The 15,523-nt window shown below is 36.0% G+C and overlaps 1 protein-coding gene across 17 annotated transcripts in view; it reads right to left on the minus strand.

Annotated features, from left to right (window-relative positions):
• TRIP12 (thyroid hormone receptor interactor 12) overlaps positions 1-15,523 on the minus strand; it is a 152,683-nt gene that overhangs the window by 21,200 nt on the left and 115,960 nt on the right. For 12 of the 17 annotated variants that reach the window (XM_037029231.1, XM_037029239.1, XM_037029238.1 and 9 more), the window contains 13 exons: positions 13,230-13,330; positions 12,868-13,039; positions 11,392-11,533; positions 10,390-10,581; positions 8,417-8,568; positions 7,062-7,234; positions 6,605-6,678; positions 6,324-6,523; positions 5,419-5,546; positions 3,927-4,078; positions 3,114-3,256; positions 1,876-2,032; positions 454-552 (listed from right to left, as the gene is read on the minus strand). In XM_037029231.1, the coding sequence (XP_036885126.1) occupies positions 454-552; positions 1,876-2,032; positions 3,114-3,256; positions 3,927-4,078; positions 5,419-5,546; positions 6,324-6,523; positions 6,605-6,678; positions 7,062-7,234; positions 8,417-8,568; positions 10,390-10,581; positions 11,392-11,533; positions 12,868-13,039; positions 13,230-13,330 (1,885 nt within the window). The remainder of the gene's footprint in view (positions 1-453; positions 553-1,875; positions 2,033-3,113; positions 3,257-3,926; positions 4,079-5,418; positions 5,547-6,323; positions 6,524-6,604; positions 6,679-7,061; positions 7,235-8,416; positions 8,569-10,389; positions 10,582-11,391; positions 11,534-12,867; positions 13,040-13,229; positions 13,331-15,523) is intronic. The other 5 variants (XM_037029235.1, XM_037029240.1, XM_037029236.1 and 2 more) reach the window with 1 other exon arrangement.

The following is a 15,523-nucleotide window of genomic DNA, read 5'->3' on the forward strand; positions in this document are numbered from 1 at the left end:
CGCAATTCACACATTTTGAAAGAAAAGGTAAAAGGATGTTTTTGACATATCAACTAAAGATTCCTCAAACATCTGTTCTTATGCCAAGAAAGATACATTAAATATACAACTTAACCAAAAAAAATGGAGAACTGCCCTGGCTGGTGTGGCTCAGTAATTGAGCACCAGCCTGAAAACCAAAGGGTTGCCGGTTCAATTCCTTGTCAGGGCACATGCCTGGGTTGCCCACCAGGTGCCTGGCTGGGGGCACTTGAGAGGCAACTGATCAAAGGTTTTCTTGGACATGGATTGTTTCTCTCCCTCTCTCCCTTTCTTCCCCCATTTCTAAAAGTAAATAAATAAAAACTTGAAAAAAAGATATAGAGAACTCAGAACAAGGACCAAGAAACTCTAATGACATTTTATCAAGGGCACAAATCACACTAAAAACTGTCCACAGACTCAAAAGCTCACCTCGTTTTCATACTGGATTTCTAACATGGCCCTTGAGCTGCCAAGATCCTGCATCACAGACTCAGCTTGTTTCAGTAGCTCCTCTCTGTTCACAGTACGCTACGAAGTAAAGTACAAAAGTGAGGAAATGAAGTTTACATTGCACATTAACAAACAGGCTGCATTCTTGAAGTGCAAAAAAAAAATTTAAACAAATAAAAATGGTTAAAAAATTATTTCTTTTAAAAAGCATTCCTCACCAAAGGTTAAGAAGTAGCCGCACTGCTACAAACACTGGCAACATCCTGGCATACATGAAGAAAAGCTAGATGTAAGTGCAATTATCTTGAGCTTGTGACAAGTTCAGAAAATTCAAGAAGGGAGAATTTCTAAAACTTCCCCAAAGGTTTTCAAAGCAATTCAGGGCTGCAGCTTCATGGAATCTCCCTGGGTACACTTACAGGTAAATGATGAAGAAATAGGGATGGAGGTGACGGGTGAGCTGGAAACCTGCTGGCTCTGACCTGCAGAGATCCTACAAGCACTACTGCAAACATCTCCTGAGATGCACAGGAATGAGAAAGGGCTGGATAGATCATCTCCAATTTCTACCAACACCATTGTTTATGGAATCCTAATGACACAGATCAAGGTAGCAAGGGTTTTTTTTTTTAAAGCATAATGTTTTTAGTTTTGTTTTGCTTCTCATTCCTTCCACTACTTTTTTCTGTCATTCCTAATGACTCTTATGGAACTTATTATGGAAAAGAGGTTTTGAGAAGACAGACTTGAATAAGAATCTTGAGCAAGAAACAGGCAGAACAGAAGTCGTAAGTTAAAGGCAGTACAGTGGCAGAAGTGTAGGACTGGGTCGCAGATGGGAATGGCTTAGAGTTGTGTGTTTTAAGGCTACAAATGTGGAGCCTAGATTATAAGCATAGGAAAATGAAGTCAGCAACACAAGGGCTAACTGATCTGTAAGTCATGAAATATATCAAGGATTTGTTTTAAGTCTCTTCTAAGGAGAGTTATTTGCTATGGGAACGAAGTAGATCTGATTAATTCCACCTACTGCATAAGGGATCAATTATAAGAAGGAGGCTGTAGCTTGAGTAACTGAATTAGAAAGGAAGGAAGCCTCAGCAAGAAAAGACAAGGTTTCTTCCTGGCACAAGTCATGAAAACTAGAAGATAAAAAGAAATGTAGAAATTATTTATGAAACTGGAAAAAAGAACTCCAGAGAATGAAGAACAATCACAGCTCCAAGAGACTGGTGGAAAATATAGCTTAAAGATGATAAAAAAAAAGATCAGCAAAGAGATAACTGTAACTAAGGCCTCTGAGCCAGTAGGCATAATTAGATGCATCACACTTTTAGTTTTCCCATTATTTTAGAAAAGCTCAGTTTGATTCATCTTTAAAGTTTGGGGGGAGAAACTTACTTTTTTTCTATCCAATCTAGGTGCAACTCTGCTATCTTGAGAATCAGACTGGTTGATTTCTGGGTTGGTATCAAGTAATCTTTGCATTGCTCGGTCCCGATCAAATGCAGTTACATAAAAAAGCATTTGCCGGGTATCAAAAGGGAAGAAAAACGGGCTGTAAAAAGATGTGATATGTTTATTATCTAAATTAGAATCAGAAACCATAAAAAACTCTAAATTTGAAACAACTTTTGATATGATACAGATTATAAATATAACCAACAAAAAGGTCTAGGCAAACTAATTTTGAAGCATCTTCATAATTCTTACACAAAATTTATAAATGATAAGTAATAATGTAGCCTTTCACTGCGAAATCTGAAATTCAATCATTAAAATTCTACATGTGATATCAGGTCTATCCAAGATCATCTATAATCTACCCAAAGACCTTTAGGAAGTATGACATAACTAGCAAAAATTAAATTTTAAAATATGACCACCACTGTACAGGGCTACCAGCCCACCCCCACTCCACATATACACAAGTCCTGGCTTCAATGATTCATGATTTTCTTCTTAGCTTTGGCATTTCTAAGTCATTCAGAGATTTAAAAAAAAAAAAAAAGGCAACTGCTGTTTTTCAAAGAACAAACTCTGCAGTAACTAACATAGGTTCTACTACTCTTGACGTATGATTTTGGTAGTTCTTGACACAGAGATGCCAAGAGCACTTCCTGTGATAGCCTGAATGGTCACTGTCTGTCTCCAATACATGTAGCCATGTGGGCATGTGGGTATTGTGACTAAAAAACTCAATTTCTAATTTTATTTAATTTTAATAAATCTAGTTATAAATAGCTACATGTGGCTAGTAGCTACTGAATTTATCAGTGCAGTTCTACAGTCTCCAAACATACACAGCTCTGGAGCCAAGCAGTCTCAGAGATCACTCAACTCCACTTCTGGAATCTGGTTTTCTTGTGGCAGAGGATTTGAACCTCCTCAGTCCAACACCCTTGTACACCTTCCTATCTGGTACGGACAGGCACACACAATCAGGCAGCTCTAGTACTGGCCCGCCTGCCTAGTCTGTTTGGGCTAAAGCATTAAGCAAGCTGTGATCAAATACGACAATGTTACAAAACACATTTAAATAGGTTCACTAAACACTATGTTTTTGCAACAAAATATTAAAGACCAACAAAACGATAACACACCCCAAACCACCACCATTACCGAAGTTACAATCTTACCAGGTTTTTCCTAGTTCAGTGAGCCATGTTGGGATGTTCCCTGTCATGATTACTAAAGGATCTTGAAGCTGTCTATTGGCTTTTGCTGTCAACTTACTGTTATTAAATTCACTAGTTGGAATAATCTCCTTGCACATTGCATTCTGTAAAATGTTCAAAAAAATTCTACATGTAGTAAAACATTAGGACTATATTCACTATTTCTTTCTTTATCACTAAATATATAAAGTGCGATTTCACCTGGTTTCTGAAATACAATATAAAGCTTCTCATGAGTGTGGCCCAACCCAAACGACAATTTCTACAATGCACAGCTGCAACACTCCAACTCCCACATGCCACTGGTACTGGGCTCAATCACTAACATGGGAGCTAATGATTCATACAAGGTCAATGCCTTTATTCTTAACTATATTTTATAAAAGTCAAAGACCTCATTCAACTTTCACCCATTTCTTTACTTTATATACACCTTAACTTACATAAATGAACTCTGGGTTAAATGTACCTAAAGAATTTTAACTATAATAAAATTATGTTCAATTTTATGCTGTAGCTTAAAAAAACAAATTTATAGCTACAAAGTATTTTATAAGTCTGCCAAGAGAATGAATCCAAAAACTAGGCCAGGAAGAAAAGTGGAGAAGTTCCCTCTGATGAGTACATTGTTCTTCACTGGGCCAGGACCTTCATTTAACTGAGTCACTCTTTCTGTTTCTAGTAGAACAACAAGAAATTCATAAAAACCACTAGACAGAAACTATGAGGTAACATGAAATGAATAACATCACGGAAAACTTCAACATTACTCACATCATACAAGTAATACCAGTATCGACTGATGGCATGTAAAACTCTTAAAAGAAGAATCACATCTAATGATGGGTCTTCAAAAGTTATATTTTCAGGTGGCATGGGTATGAGGTAAACTTCTAAAGGATTTGATACTGACGGGCACACTCCATCTAGAAGGCAAAAGATCAGTTACAGGTTGGCCAAAGCTGGAAATGCCAAGCCAATGAAGCCAGTATCAACTTATGCTTAAAACAGTACCTACAAAGCTGTTAAGATTTAATGCTTGGTATCTTATTAGTAAGGTATTGATAGCCTGAACATTTCTTTTTACCTTATACATAACTCACCCAGGCTTATGAAATTTATACCTTCCCTCCCATACCCAAATAAACATTATAAAGCAGACAATGGACTCGTTTGCATTTCTCCTTTATACCAGAAATAACAGTTAATAACAAAACAGCCAGAGAGCAATAAAAACAAAATGTTTAAATTTAAATTTACTGTTATAAAAATTTCGTGTATTTTATACCAGCTTAAAACAGCCATATACAACAGACAAATATTCCCAAATTATAAATCTGATAAAAGAGATTTGGTTATTTAACTTAAAAGTTAGGACAGGATAGACTTTGATAATTTCCAAGTAGGAGTTGTGGCTCCTTTGTTCTTAGATTTCACCAAGTAGTAGAATAGAAATAAAAGTAAGTGAGGGATTAAAACTGTTGCCATTTACTTTTACTGAGCAAAGGAATTAAAAATCTCAACACTATCACTGTATAAAAGAAAGGGCAATTTTTAACTATAAAAACATAGAAACAAACATTTCAAAATAAAGACCCTTTTAAAAAGAACAAAGTTGGCTTATGAGAAAAAATTGCTACAATGCCCTTATTTCTGTGGACCAGAGAAAATTTCATCAATGGACACCAGTGTTTGGAAATACATGAGAGGGACCACCCCCACGGAATGATAATGCAGACAAATGCTAAGGCGTTACTATCATGATATACAAAAGAGAAGAAGGAGACCAGCAAAACTACACTGGAATAAAATACTGCCAAGAAAAAAAAGAGTCATGTGGGAGATACTATTACACTGTTTGGTCATTACCTGGCAAATTTTCTTATTCCTTCTGTATTAGATTATGCTACCATAATGAAAGGCAATAAAAATTAAGGGCCACCTGCCAATGACCAGTCTCTTCTTTAGTGAATGTGTTGTGTTAATGAATTTAACCTTCATACAAACATGGGTTCTTCATGAAAAGAATGAGTTTTTCCAATTTTCTTTCCAAATCTAATTTTGTAGATACTTAATTTTTTTCATTTTCTAGGCATTAAAGTCAATGGTTCAATTAAAAGCAATCAAATGTTAGTACTTACTTTTTTCTAGGTTTTACTCAAAGAAAGAGTGTACTACAGATATAAATAAACACTCCTTTAAAGCCACAAAGGCAGAGAGTTACCAGCCCACAGGAATCAGTTTTCCCCTTCATGTATCAACTTACCATGCCATAACTCATCATGCTTTTTTGCATTTCTGGGAGAAGTTTTTGTTGGAGCTGTTTGGGCTCTTCCTCTTTTACCACCAACACAGTCTTTATTACTTTCTTCATCCTCTCTTACAGGTTTGTACCTAAAGTTACAGGAGTATAGATAAACCAAAAGTAGATTTTAAAACTGCAGATTATTCTACTGTACCAAAATGCAAACCATAGACACCAGAGAATGCTCGAGATCTATCCTCTCTCTCCCGACTTACAGATTCAAAAAATTACCAATGGCACCGCTTCCTAGAAAAGAATGCATCCTGGGAGGCACCACTAGGGACACTAGAGAGGTGGCTCTGAGAAGATGGGTCTCTTTTAATGTAAGCATACAGGTAGGAAGTTGCATCCAAAAGCTTCTGAGGACTCAGGGATGCCAAAATTCCTAATGCCTAAAGGTATAACATCTTATGAAGGTATTCTTGTCTTATCTGAAAACGTGAAATGACCCCTGGAAATCGAAAGGTCGCTGGTTCAATGACCAGTCAGGGCACATGCCTAGGGTGTGGGTCAGACCCCCAGTAGAAGGTGCATGAGGGGCAACCACACACTGATGCTTCTCTCCCTCTCTTCCTCCTTCCCTTCCTCTCTAAAAATAAATAATAAAACCTTTAAAAAAGTATCTATAAACTGTAATTATAACCGAGAATGTTTTCTACTAGCAGACTTAGTGAGGAAAGAAAAAAACACACATGCACACATGCATGCTCGCACACAAGATAAAATATTTGAAGTGGCTTTTAATAACAAAATTCAGGGTTTGGGGTCACCTCTCCTTGTTCAAGTCAGCCCTTAATATAAATTCCAAAACATATGAATAGTGTCAAAGTTGGTGAAAAACAAAACTAAATCATTTTGAGACTTACCATATTGTATGCGTCTTCGTCCAAATACCTGCTCTTCCTAGAGGATTGCTCTCGTCATCTGTGGATTCCCTTTCATCTTCAGCCTGTATACTGAACTGCCGCACTGCCTGATACACAGTCATGTTATACGGCAGTAAATGTTCTCCGATGTAAAACTGTAGCCTGTGTCTTACATTTCCTGAATTTAAGAACTGAGCAGCCTGAACCGAGAAAAACAAAACCTATTTAAGCTATAGCCCCTGAACAATATACATGACAACAAGGTAGGAGCAGTACCTTACCAGAGACTCATCTATTTCCTCATCAGATCCATCATCATCACTGTCTTCATCATCTTCTCTTACTCTTCCATAACCTAAGAACCCAAGAAGGCTGTTAAACTCTTAGCAAATTTTATATGACAAAGAAAGGACATGTATACTGTTTAAACTAACATAGTCTTAGAAAAACACTTTGACCTACAAAGCACAAAGAAGAAAAGCATCAAATACAAAATACCATTTCCACTATACAATAAGAAAAATTAACTCATCACCCAAGTAAGCAGTCAACCCCTACTACATTATTCTACATATTACTCATAAAATAAGTGACGGGAACATGAGGTCCCATAAAACTTGGTTAAAACCTGACGCTAGGTTTTAACAGAAACAGCAATAAACAGTAAAATAATTCATACTTAATGTAATTCCATCCCAACTGTGCATACAAACACACAACATAAATGATGAAGAGTACCTCTAACTACAAGGTATCTCTCGATAGCTTGTACCAAAGCCAAGGGGTCAATCTTGACAGGTCCACCCTTCCACTGCTTCACATTTGCACAGTCTGGATGTCTCTGTAACTGGCATTTTAACTGGTGTGTGTTGAAAAATTTTAAAGCCTGTGATCCTCTGTTAAGAGAAAAGCTCAAGATAATTTGTGAAAAAAAGTTATTCTACTATTTTTTAAACCAACAAATTCAAATAAAAGCAAGATAATACAAACGCTATTTTTCTTCAGACACACTTAGCAATTCAGGTAATTTAGTAAAAGTAACTATAAAATTACAAACAAAATAATCTCTATTATAATATTACATTAAAATCATTATTATTGGTACACAAATTATACGTTTTAGTCTATAAACTTCCCTATGTTCTTGTGAATGAAGCAGATTAATAGCTACACTAGTCTAAACCTAGTAGGATATTTAACTGCTCATTTCAGAGAGGTGCTGACAAGAGTAAGACACAGACAAGCTTAAAATACAGTTCTCTATAATGCTCCACAGAACATGTAAATAAAGGTATAGGAAAGAATATTCCGTTATATCGATATATACACATGTAAACATCCCTATTAATATAAATCTGGATCCAAATGAATAGCTTCATGGTTTTCTTGGCATAGTTGAGTATGCCCCCTTATTTTATAAAATACTCCAGTACAATATAATGATCAAAACTGAATACCACAGTCTACATTAAATACCAAAGCAGAAAAAAAGCCTAGTCCACAATGATCACTTTATCTGCTCAATGATATGTATGTATTGTTTTATTTCAACCCAAATTCTGAATGTTTTAAAAACACACCAGACTGTGTATTTTAAAACTACTGTAACTTATTTTCTAGGCTTCTAGTCAAAGTATTCTACAAAGCTTATAACTTTATATAAAACATAACTAACCCTTGCAATAAATTTGTTCTATTAACACTTCACGAGTCCTATAAAACTACTGTACTATTAAAAAATAGAAAGTTTTATAAAAACAGCAAAACTTCAAAATAAACTCTTACTTGTTAAAACCCAAAACAAGTTATAAGCACTTGCATACACATGAAATCATATTACTGCACACAATGTAAATTTTTTGTTTTACACAGCCAAAAAAATTCTTGAAGAAAAGCTTTATATATTAAAGTATGTCAATTCAAGGAAAACATTACAAGTTGCCAGGAGTCACTAGGTTTCTTCAATCATTATAGCTAAAGGTTTTTCAGGCAGATGGAGATGTTACCAGACCTCTTTCGCCACTTTAACTCAACAAGATTAATTAAGCACACACAGTCCAAGGGCAAGAGCAAACTCAGGCAATGATCCTTACCTGCCCCCGGTCCCGTTTCCACTGGGGAAGTCATGCACTTTGACTGGGAACTGTTCCATCTGGCTGAGGCAGTTGTTCATCTTGTGAACTAACGCCAACAAAGGTGCATTACCCACTGGTTCCACTCTTCCAATGGGCTCTTCTCCAGGAAGCTAAAGTTATAAATAAACCAATAGGTTAAACAAGCCCTCTTGAAAATGAAACACTACTCAACAAGAAATTTTAATAGGCAGTTTTACAAGAGGAAATTATCTATTCTCTTTTATCTTTTTTGATGAATTCATTGGAACAATGTTTCCAAATAAATGGTATCAATAAAGACACTCCCTTGTACAGGTCAATAGTCCCTTATTTTTAAGTCTAAAGACTAAAAAACAGCTCATTTGGTGGCAAAACCTGATTCGGACAGACATGAGGCTATGTACAGTTTTTATTTATCTTCATTTAGTAGAAATATCTGTACATTTTATTGCAAAAATATTCAATGTATATGGAGTGATATTTAGAACCCACTGAGGATATTAGGTATTATATGGTTTATGTATTATGTTGAAAGCTCGTGAAACCCATAAAGCTCCAAAGAGTTTCAGGTAAAAGATGACACGTATATTAAGAGACTACTACATCCAATATTGCTACACATCTAATGCCTCTCTAAAAAAATAACTGTTTTTAGGTAGCCCCACAAATTAAAATAATCTAAGCAACACTCAAATGTCCACAAACTCTGGAAAGTAATGGTGAAGTAATTTCACTAACATACAGGTGAGTTATCCTCAGCCCTACTCCACAGATGAGCCAGGGAGCAATTCCCTTGAGATGGCTCATCTTAATGTAGTGTAAAATCAAGTGTCCCAGAGTAGTTATTCGCCTGCTTTCAGTCACTGAAGGTAAAGAAAGGGGAACTATTCTGAATTTTGGCCTTGTCATCCACACTGTAAATGTGATTAGGCACTTTTGAATGGAATTGTTAGTACAGACGGTCCCCAAATTAAGATAGTTTGACTTAACATTTTTTGAACTTTATGATGGTGCAAGAGTGATACACATTCAGTAGAACTACGCTTTGAATTCTGATCTTTTCCCAGAGTGGCAACAGGTGGCATTCTCTCTAATGATGCTGGGCAGTGGCAGCCAGTCATGGCTCGTAGCTCTTCATGGGGGTCAACAATGTATCCAACACAGTGTACTATATTGTCAGTGTTTTGGGGATATTGTGTTCTGAGCACATTTAAGGTAGGCTAGGCCCAGCTATGATGTTCAGTAGGTGAAGCTATGATGTATTAACTTATTAAATAAGTTTTTAAAGATTATTTATTTATTTTGAGAGAGAGGGGACAGGAGAAAGAGAGGAAGAGAAACACCAAAGTATGGTTGCCTCTTGACCACCCCCTACTGGGGACCTGGTCTACAACTCAGGCATCCGCCCTGAGTGGGAATTGAACCAGCTACCCTTTGGTTCCCAGGCCAGCACTCGATCCACTGAGCCACACTAGCCAGGGCAATATACATTTTTGACTCAAGAGATTTTCAACTTAAAATGTAACCCCATTTTTATTGGAATGGTTTATGGAATGTAACCCCATTCTGTCAAGAATCATCTGTTTTCATACAAGGTCAAAATATATGTGTATACTCTACTTTATGGCTATAGCTACATTTTGTCTACTGTCTTTACACACACACACACACACACGGTTGCCTTGCAGAAAAAACAAAGACTCAGGACACATGGACCACAGAAACTTTGGCACTGGTGTCATTAGATTGCCATTTTGTTTTACTGTTTATTTTATACTAAAAAAGGCCAAGAAATCCAACTGTCATAAGCAAGCTAGAAACTTGACTCAGTATCTTCACCAAAACTTACTGGAAATAACTACTGGGATAAAAAGCTACACATTAGTGAATAATTTTTATAATAAGATACGCACTTATTTTTATAATAAGATAAGCATTATTATTTAACTTACTGGAGAAGAAAAAAATACATGAAGAAATCTCTTTAGTCTGATATCTCTGGTCACAGCATCCTTTTCACTTTTAGAAGTCAAATACAGCAACAACTGCTTCACAAATCCACTATGTTGGATTTCAAATGATGAAACATCTGACTCTGAGACTATGCTACGGATTTCTACAAGGCACTCAGCTCCACCATCCACCTGAAGGGTTAGAACAGTATTTCTATATTAATTTCAATGGCCCTTAACTGAACGCACAATTTACATTCCACCAAATGACACTGAATGCATTAGCAATACATTTTTTACAAAGGGAGGGGCATGGTGTATTCTTAGTAGATCCCTGGAAAATACGATCTTAAACACACATTCAAACATGTTAAGTATATCATAACAAAATACCCGTGTTCATACTAACATAAAGAAAAATCTTCACAATTTGAAGAAATAAAGAGTTATAGTATCAGAATGAAAAGATAAAAGAATACATCTTTAAATTAATACATTTAAAGTCTAAATATACTGGACAATTACTTGAAAAACATGTACTACTCAAATTGCTCAAAGTACATCAAAAATGTAAAAAGATGAAGAATCAGATGAAATATAAAAGGCTTAATAAACCTCCACCCTCTCCTACCCAACTACTATTAGAACCCAGGTAGAGAAGGCTTAAGGAAGGTCTTATTAACTCTAATACCTGTAGCTAAAGAGGACTTCATGGTGTCCTTGAGAGACATTTCTGAAGTCTTTTCATTTGTTAAGGAATATGGAATGTTAAGGAAAGAAAGCCAAAGGTGAGATTTCTAGTACATTACATAATAAAATGATGAAGCACTAAAGTCAAGGTACAAGTTAAAGAAACGTCAGTGCTAAAAGCACATAACCTGGCTAAAAAAGTCTACCTATAAGAGTTACATCTGTAGAAAGCAGCATCCAGAAAAAAACAGCAAGATGGAGAATGCAGGAAGATACCCTAAAAGGGCCAGGAAGATGCACTGGATATGATACCTGGAGGTTGAGTTGTTCGGTTGCAGCACAAAGTCTCTGAAGGACATTCAGTGCAGGGTTGCTTCCATCCATGTTCTCAGAACTGAAATAGCGCTCAACAAATTTATGTGCCTGCTCCTTAATCCAACCTTTAATTTTCTCTCTGCAAAAAGGAAAAAGTAGATATTAAAATCTCAGTGTAAATAAAAAGGATTCCGATTATAATTCATCGAAGGCAAATAACTGCTACATATAAAATCATCTTTGGCCAATCTTTCTAGACTAATAAATTCAGACTCAACATTAACCAAATCAAGCTTCAGTTTGAAAATGGGCTAGGATGTACCTCGAGAAAGGCACATGTGCTTAAAACACATCTCAGGTCACTGCATGAAAGGTAAACAAAAGTTCTAACTTCTTGGCACTTTAAAAAGAAGCAGTTTCCTAAGCATTCAGCTGAAGGTGATTTTACACGACTATTTTCTAAGGTACAGACATATCAGCACCATCCTTTACTTGTGCTCCCTGGAGAGCTGAAAGTGAGAACTATAGACCAGAAGCACCGTCCTTTACTTGTGCTCCCTGGAGAGCTGAAAGTGAGAACTATAGACCAGAAACAAGCGCCTGTTATGTGCATGGTTAGCTACATCTGAAACCTGGCTATCTAAAACACAAATACAGATGGCTTCAGAAATGTATTTGCTCTATTATTTTTATTTACTGAAATTCAGAAAATCCAGCAACCAACAACCAAAAAGAAAAAAGAGCTTTCTCCCCCCAATGACATTTGGTATTTTTAACTTACTTATCCTTTTACAGACGAAGTAATCTTTGTTGGTATGCTATATCCAGAGCCAAAAATGAAAAAAAAATTCAAGGACTTTCAAGAAGTAAATTTTAAAGGCTACAAATTGATGTAAAACAGGGTAGCTGGTAGTTTTCTAAAAAAAGTCTCTACTCTAAAATCCGTAAGCTCCATTGTAAAGGGGAGAGACATGGTATCTCAAAAGGGTGTGTATGTGCAAGTGTGAAAATGTCAGTTTTCCATTTCTTGAACATAACTGAGGAATAGTGTCTATGGGAAATGTAATTTGTTTGGGTTTGAACATACATGACTCCCAGCAGTTAGATGTTAAAAGGAGTTTTAAAATGTTAAGACTGAAACTCTAGACAAGTCCAGACAGAGGGTTTAAATTTTAAGAATCTGCCCTGGCTGGATGGCTCCAGTGGTTGGAGCTTCGTCCTGCACACTCAAGATTGTAGGTTAGATCCCTTGTCGAGGTCCATGTAGGAAACAACCAATGTTTCTCTCTCTAAAAATCAATGAAAACATACTTGGGTGAGGATTTAAAAAAAAAATCCAGAATCTACTACATCCTTGAATTTTGCTACTCTGAGCATACACTAAAGGTCTATGTCTGAGTTTCATCTCCATACAATAAATGTGGTATTTCCCTAATCTAAGGATAGAATACAGAGAGATCTTTCCCACTTCACCTATTATTGGATATGGTGTCCTTTGAGGCAGCCCTGGCAAGGCCACTAACTCCCGCAGTTCGTGTTGGTTCAATGCTGCTGTTGGACTGTGCACTTAACCTTCCCCATGTTTTTGGGTTCAAGCTTGCCAGGAAAGAAGATTTAGGTGACTGAGTAGTAGTAGGGCTTTTAGCTATGAAGAGAGAGAATGACAGTTAAATCACTGTAGAATAACTGATAAAAACCAACTGAATTTTAAGATTCCCCTTAACTAGCCAAAAGAACGGGTATTCAGGAAACTTCAAACTACCAGCAGTTTCAACGAAGCACTTATCTTTAACTGCTCTCATTTCCCCTTTACACCTCCCCACCCAAGAAATTACCTTGATTGTCTACTTTGTCATCATCTCTTGGAGGTGAATACTTTGGCCTTCTTGGCCCTCGTTTTGGCAGTCGTTTTCTCTTTAGAACATCACTTAATCGACTATCACATGGGAAAATATGGGATAAGTTTAGCAATTACCACGACTTATTATCATCACTCATTGAAAAGCAAGCTAAAATGGTAGAAACAGGGAGTTATAAAAATTGCCATATAATGGGTTATCTTTCATTTATGATTATTTAATGCCAACTGCGCCTGTCATGTTCTCGAGGTACACAGACACAGAAATGATTAATTCTGAAAATAGCTAGCTGTTTGACTACATAAACCACTGAAAATAAAACCAAATAGAATATCCAATTAATCCTGCATTAAAATGTAGTACATACAGAAAAAGTACATAAAACAAGTATACAATGTGAAGAATCAGTACTAAAAAGAACTATGCAATGGCAAACTAGAAAAATATGTTAAATCTGAGTACCATGTATCTTCCCCAATGTAAATGAAAAGTACATGACACTGAGTGTTCATACTATCAAAATATTTTCCAATATTACTTGAAGTAATTTCAGAATGTGCAATGAAAATAACATTCTGAATGAGTGCACTTACAAATACTTCAGAAATTAAAAAATAACAAAATTACCTATAAACAAATCTATCAAAAAAGAATACAAATAACATATTTTGAATTAGAATATAGTAAAAAGAAAATATGCATCCTTAACACTAGAAATAGTTTAAAATATCAACAGAATCTTAGAATAACAAAGCCACATAACATGAAAAACTATTCTGCTTCAATTGGTCTGTGACCCAAATAAATCTGGAAAATTTGAAAATTCTTCTAACATCTGCCATGTCCAATGAAACATTACAGGACAAGTGAACTTTCAAAGAATAAACTTTATAATTGCAGAATTCCCCCTTTGCAGATTCATATTAACTTCACATTTGAAGCCATATGAGAAAGGAATGGTACCATTTAAAACTCTGGAAGTATTTTAGGAGAAACACTTCTCTCTTTTTAGGAGAAGTGTTTACTTCTCCTAAATACTTTACTCTTTTCTTAAGAATTATCAACTGTTAGATCCTATAATAATTAAGTCTAATTTCTTAATTTAAATGGCCCAGAAATACTGCATTTCTCTAAAGTGTACTGCATTTCACCAAATACCTATGACATTAGAGGCACCATGCCTGTGTTATATGGCAAAACCCTGCATAACTTAAGGTTTACTGTAGCAACTAAGGGGAGGCAATGGGGTTGGGAAGGAAGGAGAGAGGCAGGCACAGCTGTAAGAGAATGGAAGACAATTACAACTTGAGAAGAGGGAAGGTAGAGAGTCCCCAGTTATTCTCCAGGTCCAAACTCCTTCAACTGGGCCTGTAACACGGGTACCACCTAAATTCAGCAACTTTCTAAAGTATTAGCAACTATGTCCAAGGTCCCAGTTTGTGCCCGAGGACCCAGAATTTAGTTAGAATTCATATTTAAGCTAAGGTAGACAACTACCATTAGGGGGCACCCAAAGCAGTCTAGATTCACAGAATACTACCTTGCAGTTTAAAAGATTAAATTTTTAGACCCCACTTATTATTTTAGCAAGATCCACTTTTCAGCTTAAAAGAATTAAAAAGGACTATTGCACCCCGAATAGTATGAATTTCAGAACTGAGTTAGGTTCATCATGCGCCATTCATACAGCAGTAATACTAAGTTTCTAATATCAAAGAAACAAAAACACTTTCGTAGTGTGATTCATTTCAATATAAAATGAAAACCAATATGAGGATTTGGTAATGTTCTCAGAAGCACAGTACAAAAAAAGGATTAAAATCAGATAAAGAGGTGGAGGCAGAAAATTTTCTTTAATTAAGAACTCCCATTATCCTTTATTAAGAGCAAAGTTCCCATTTGCCAATGAAACATAGGTGAGGAGTCAGGGTTTTTTCCCCTTTATATTCTAAAAGTTCTAATTTTTAATATGTTCAGCACATCAGTATCTGAATGTCTCAAGGCTGGTATGTATGAGACATGTAACACAGTAAATATTCAAGATAATGGAATCAGAAATGAGCACTCAATTCTGTATCTGTAAAATAATTGTGCGACACCATACAAGTTATTTAACTTTTCTGAGCCTTAGTTTCTTTGTGTATCAATGGAAATGGACCACATTATCTCCTGTGGTTCCCAAACATGGCTCAATACAACAGGTTTCCAAGTAGTGTTCCCTTCTCTTCCCATTCCCAGTAAACATCTAACAAAATACACACAAAAAAATG

Source organism: Sturnira hondurensis, unplaced genomic scaffold, assembly GCF_014824575.4.
Source record: "Sturnira hondurensis isolate 20B ecotype Veracruz unplaced genomic scaffold, ASM1482457v3 Scaffold0020237, whole genome shotgun sequence".
In the NCBI taxonomy this organism is placed as follows: domain Eukaryota; kingdom Metazoa; phylum Chordata; class Mammalia; order Chiroptera; family Phyllostomidae; genus Sturnira; species Sturnira hondurensis.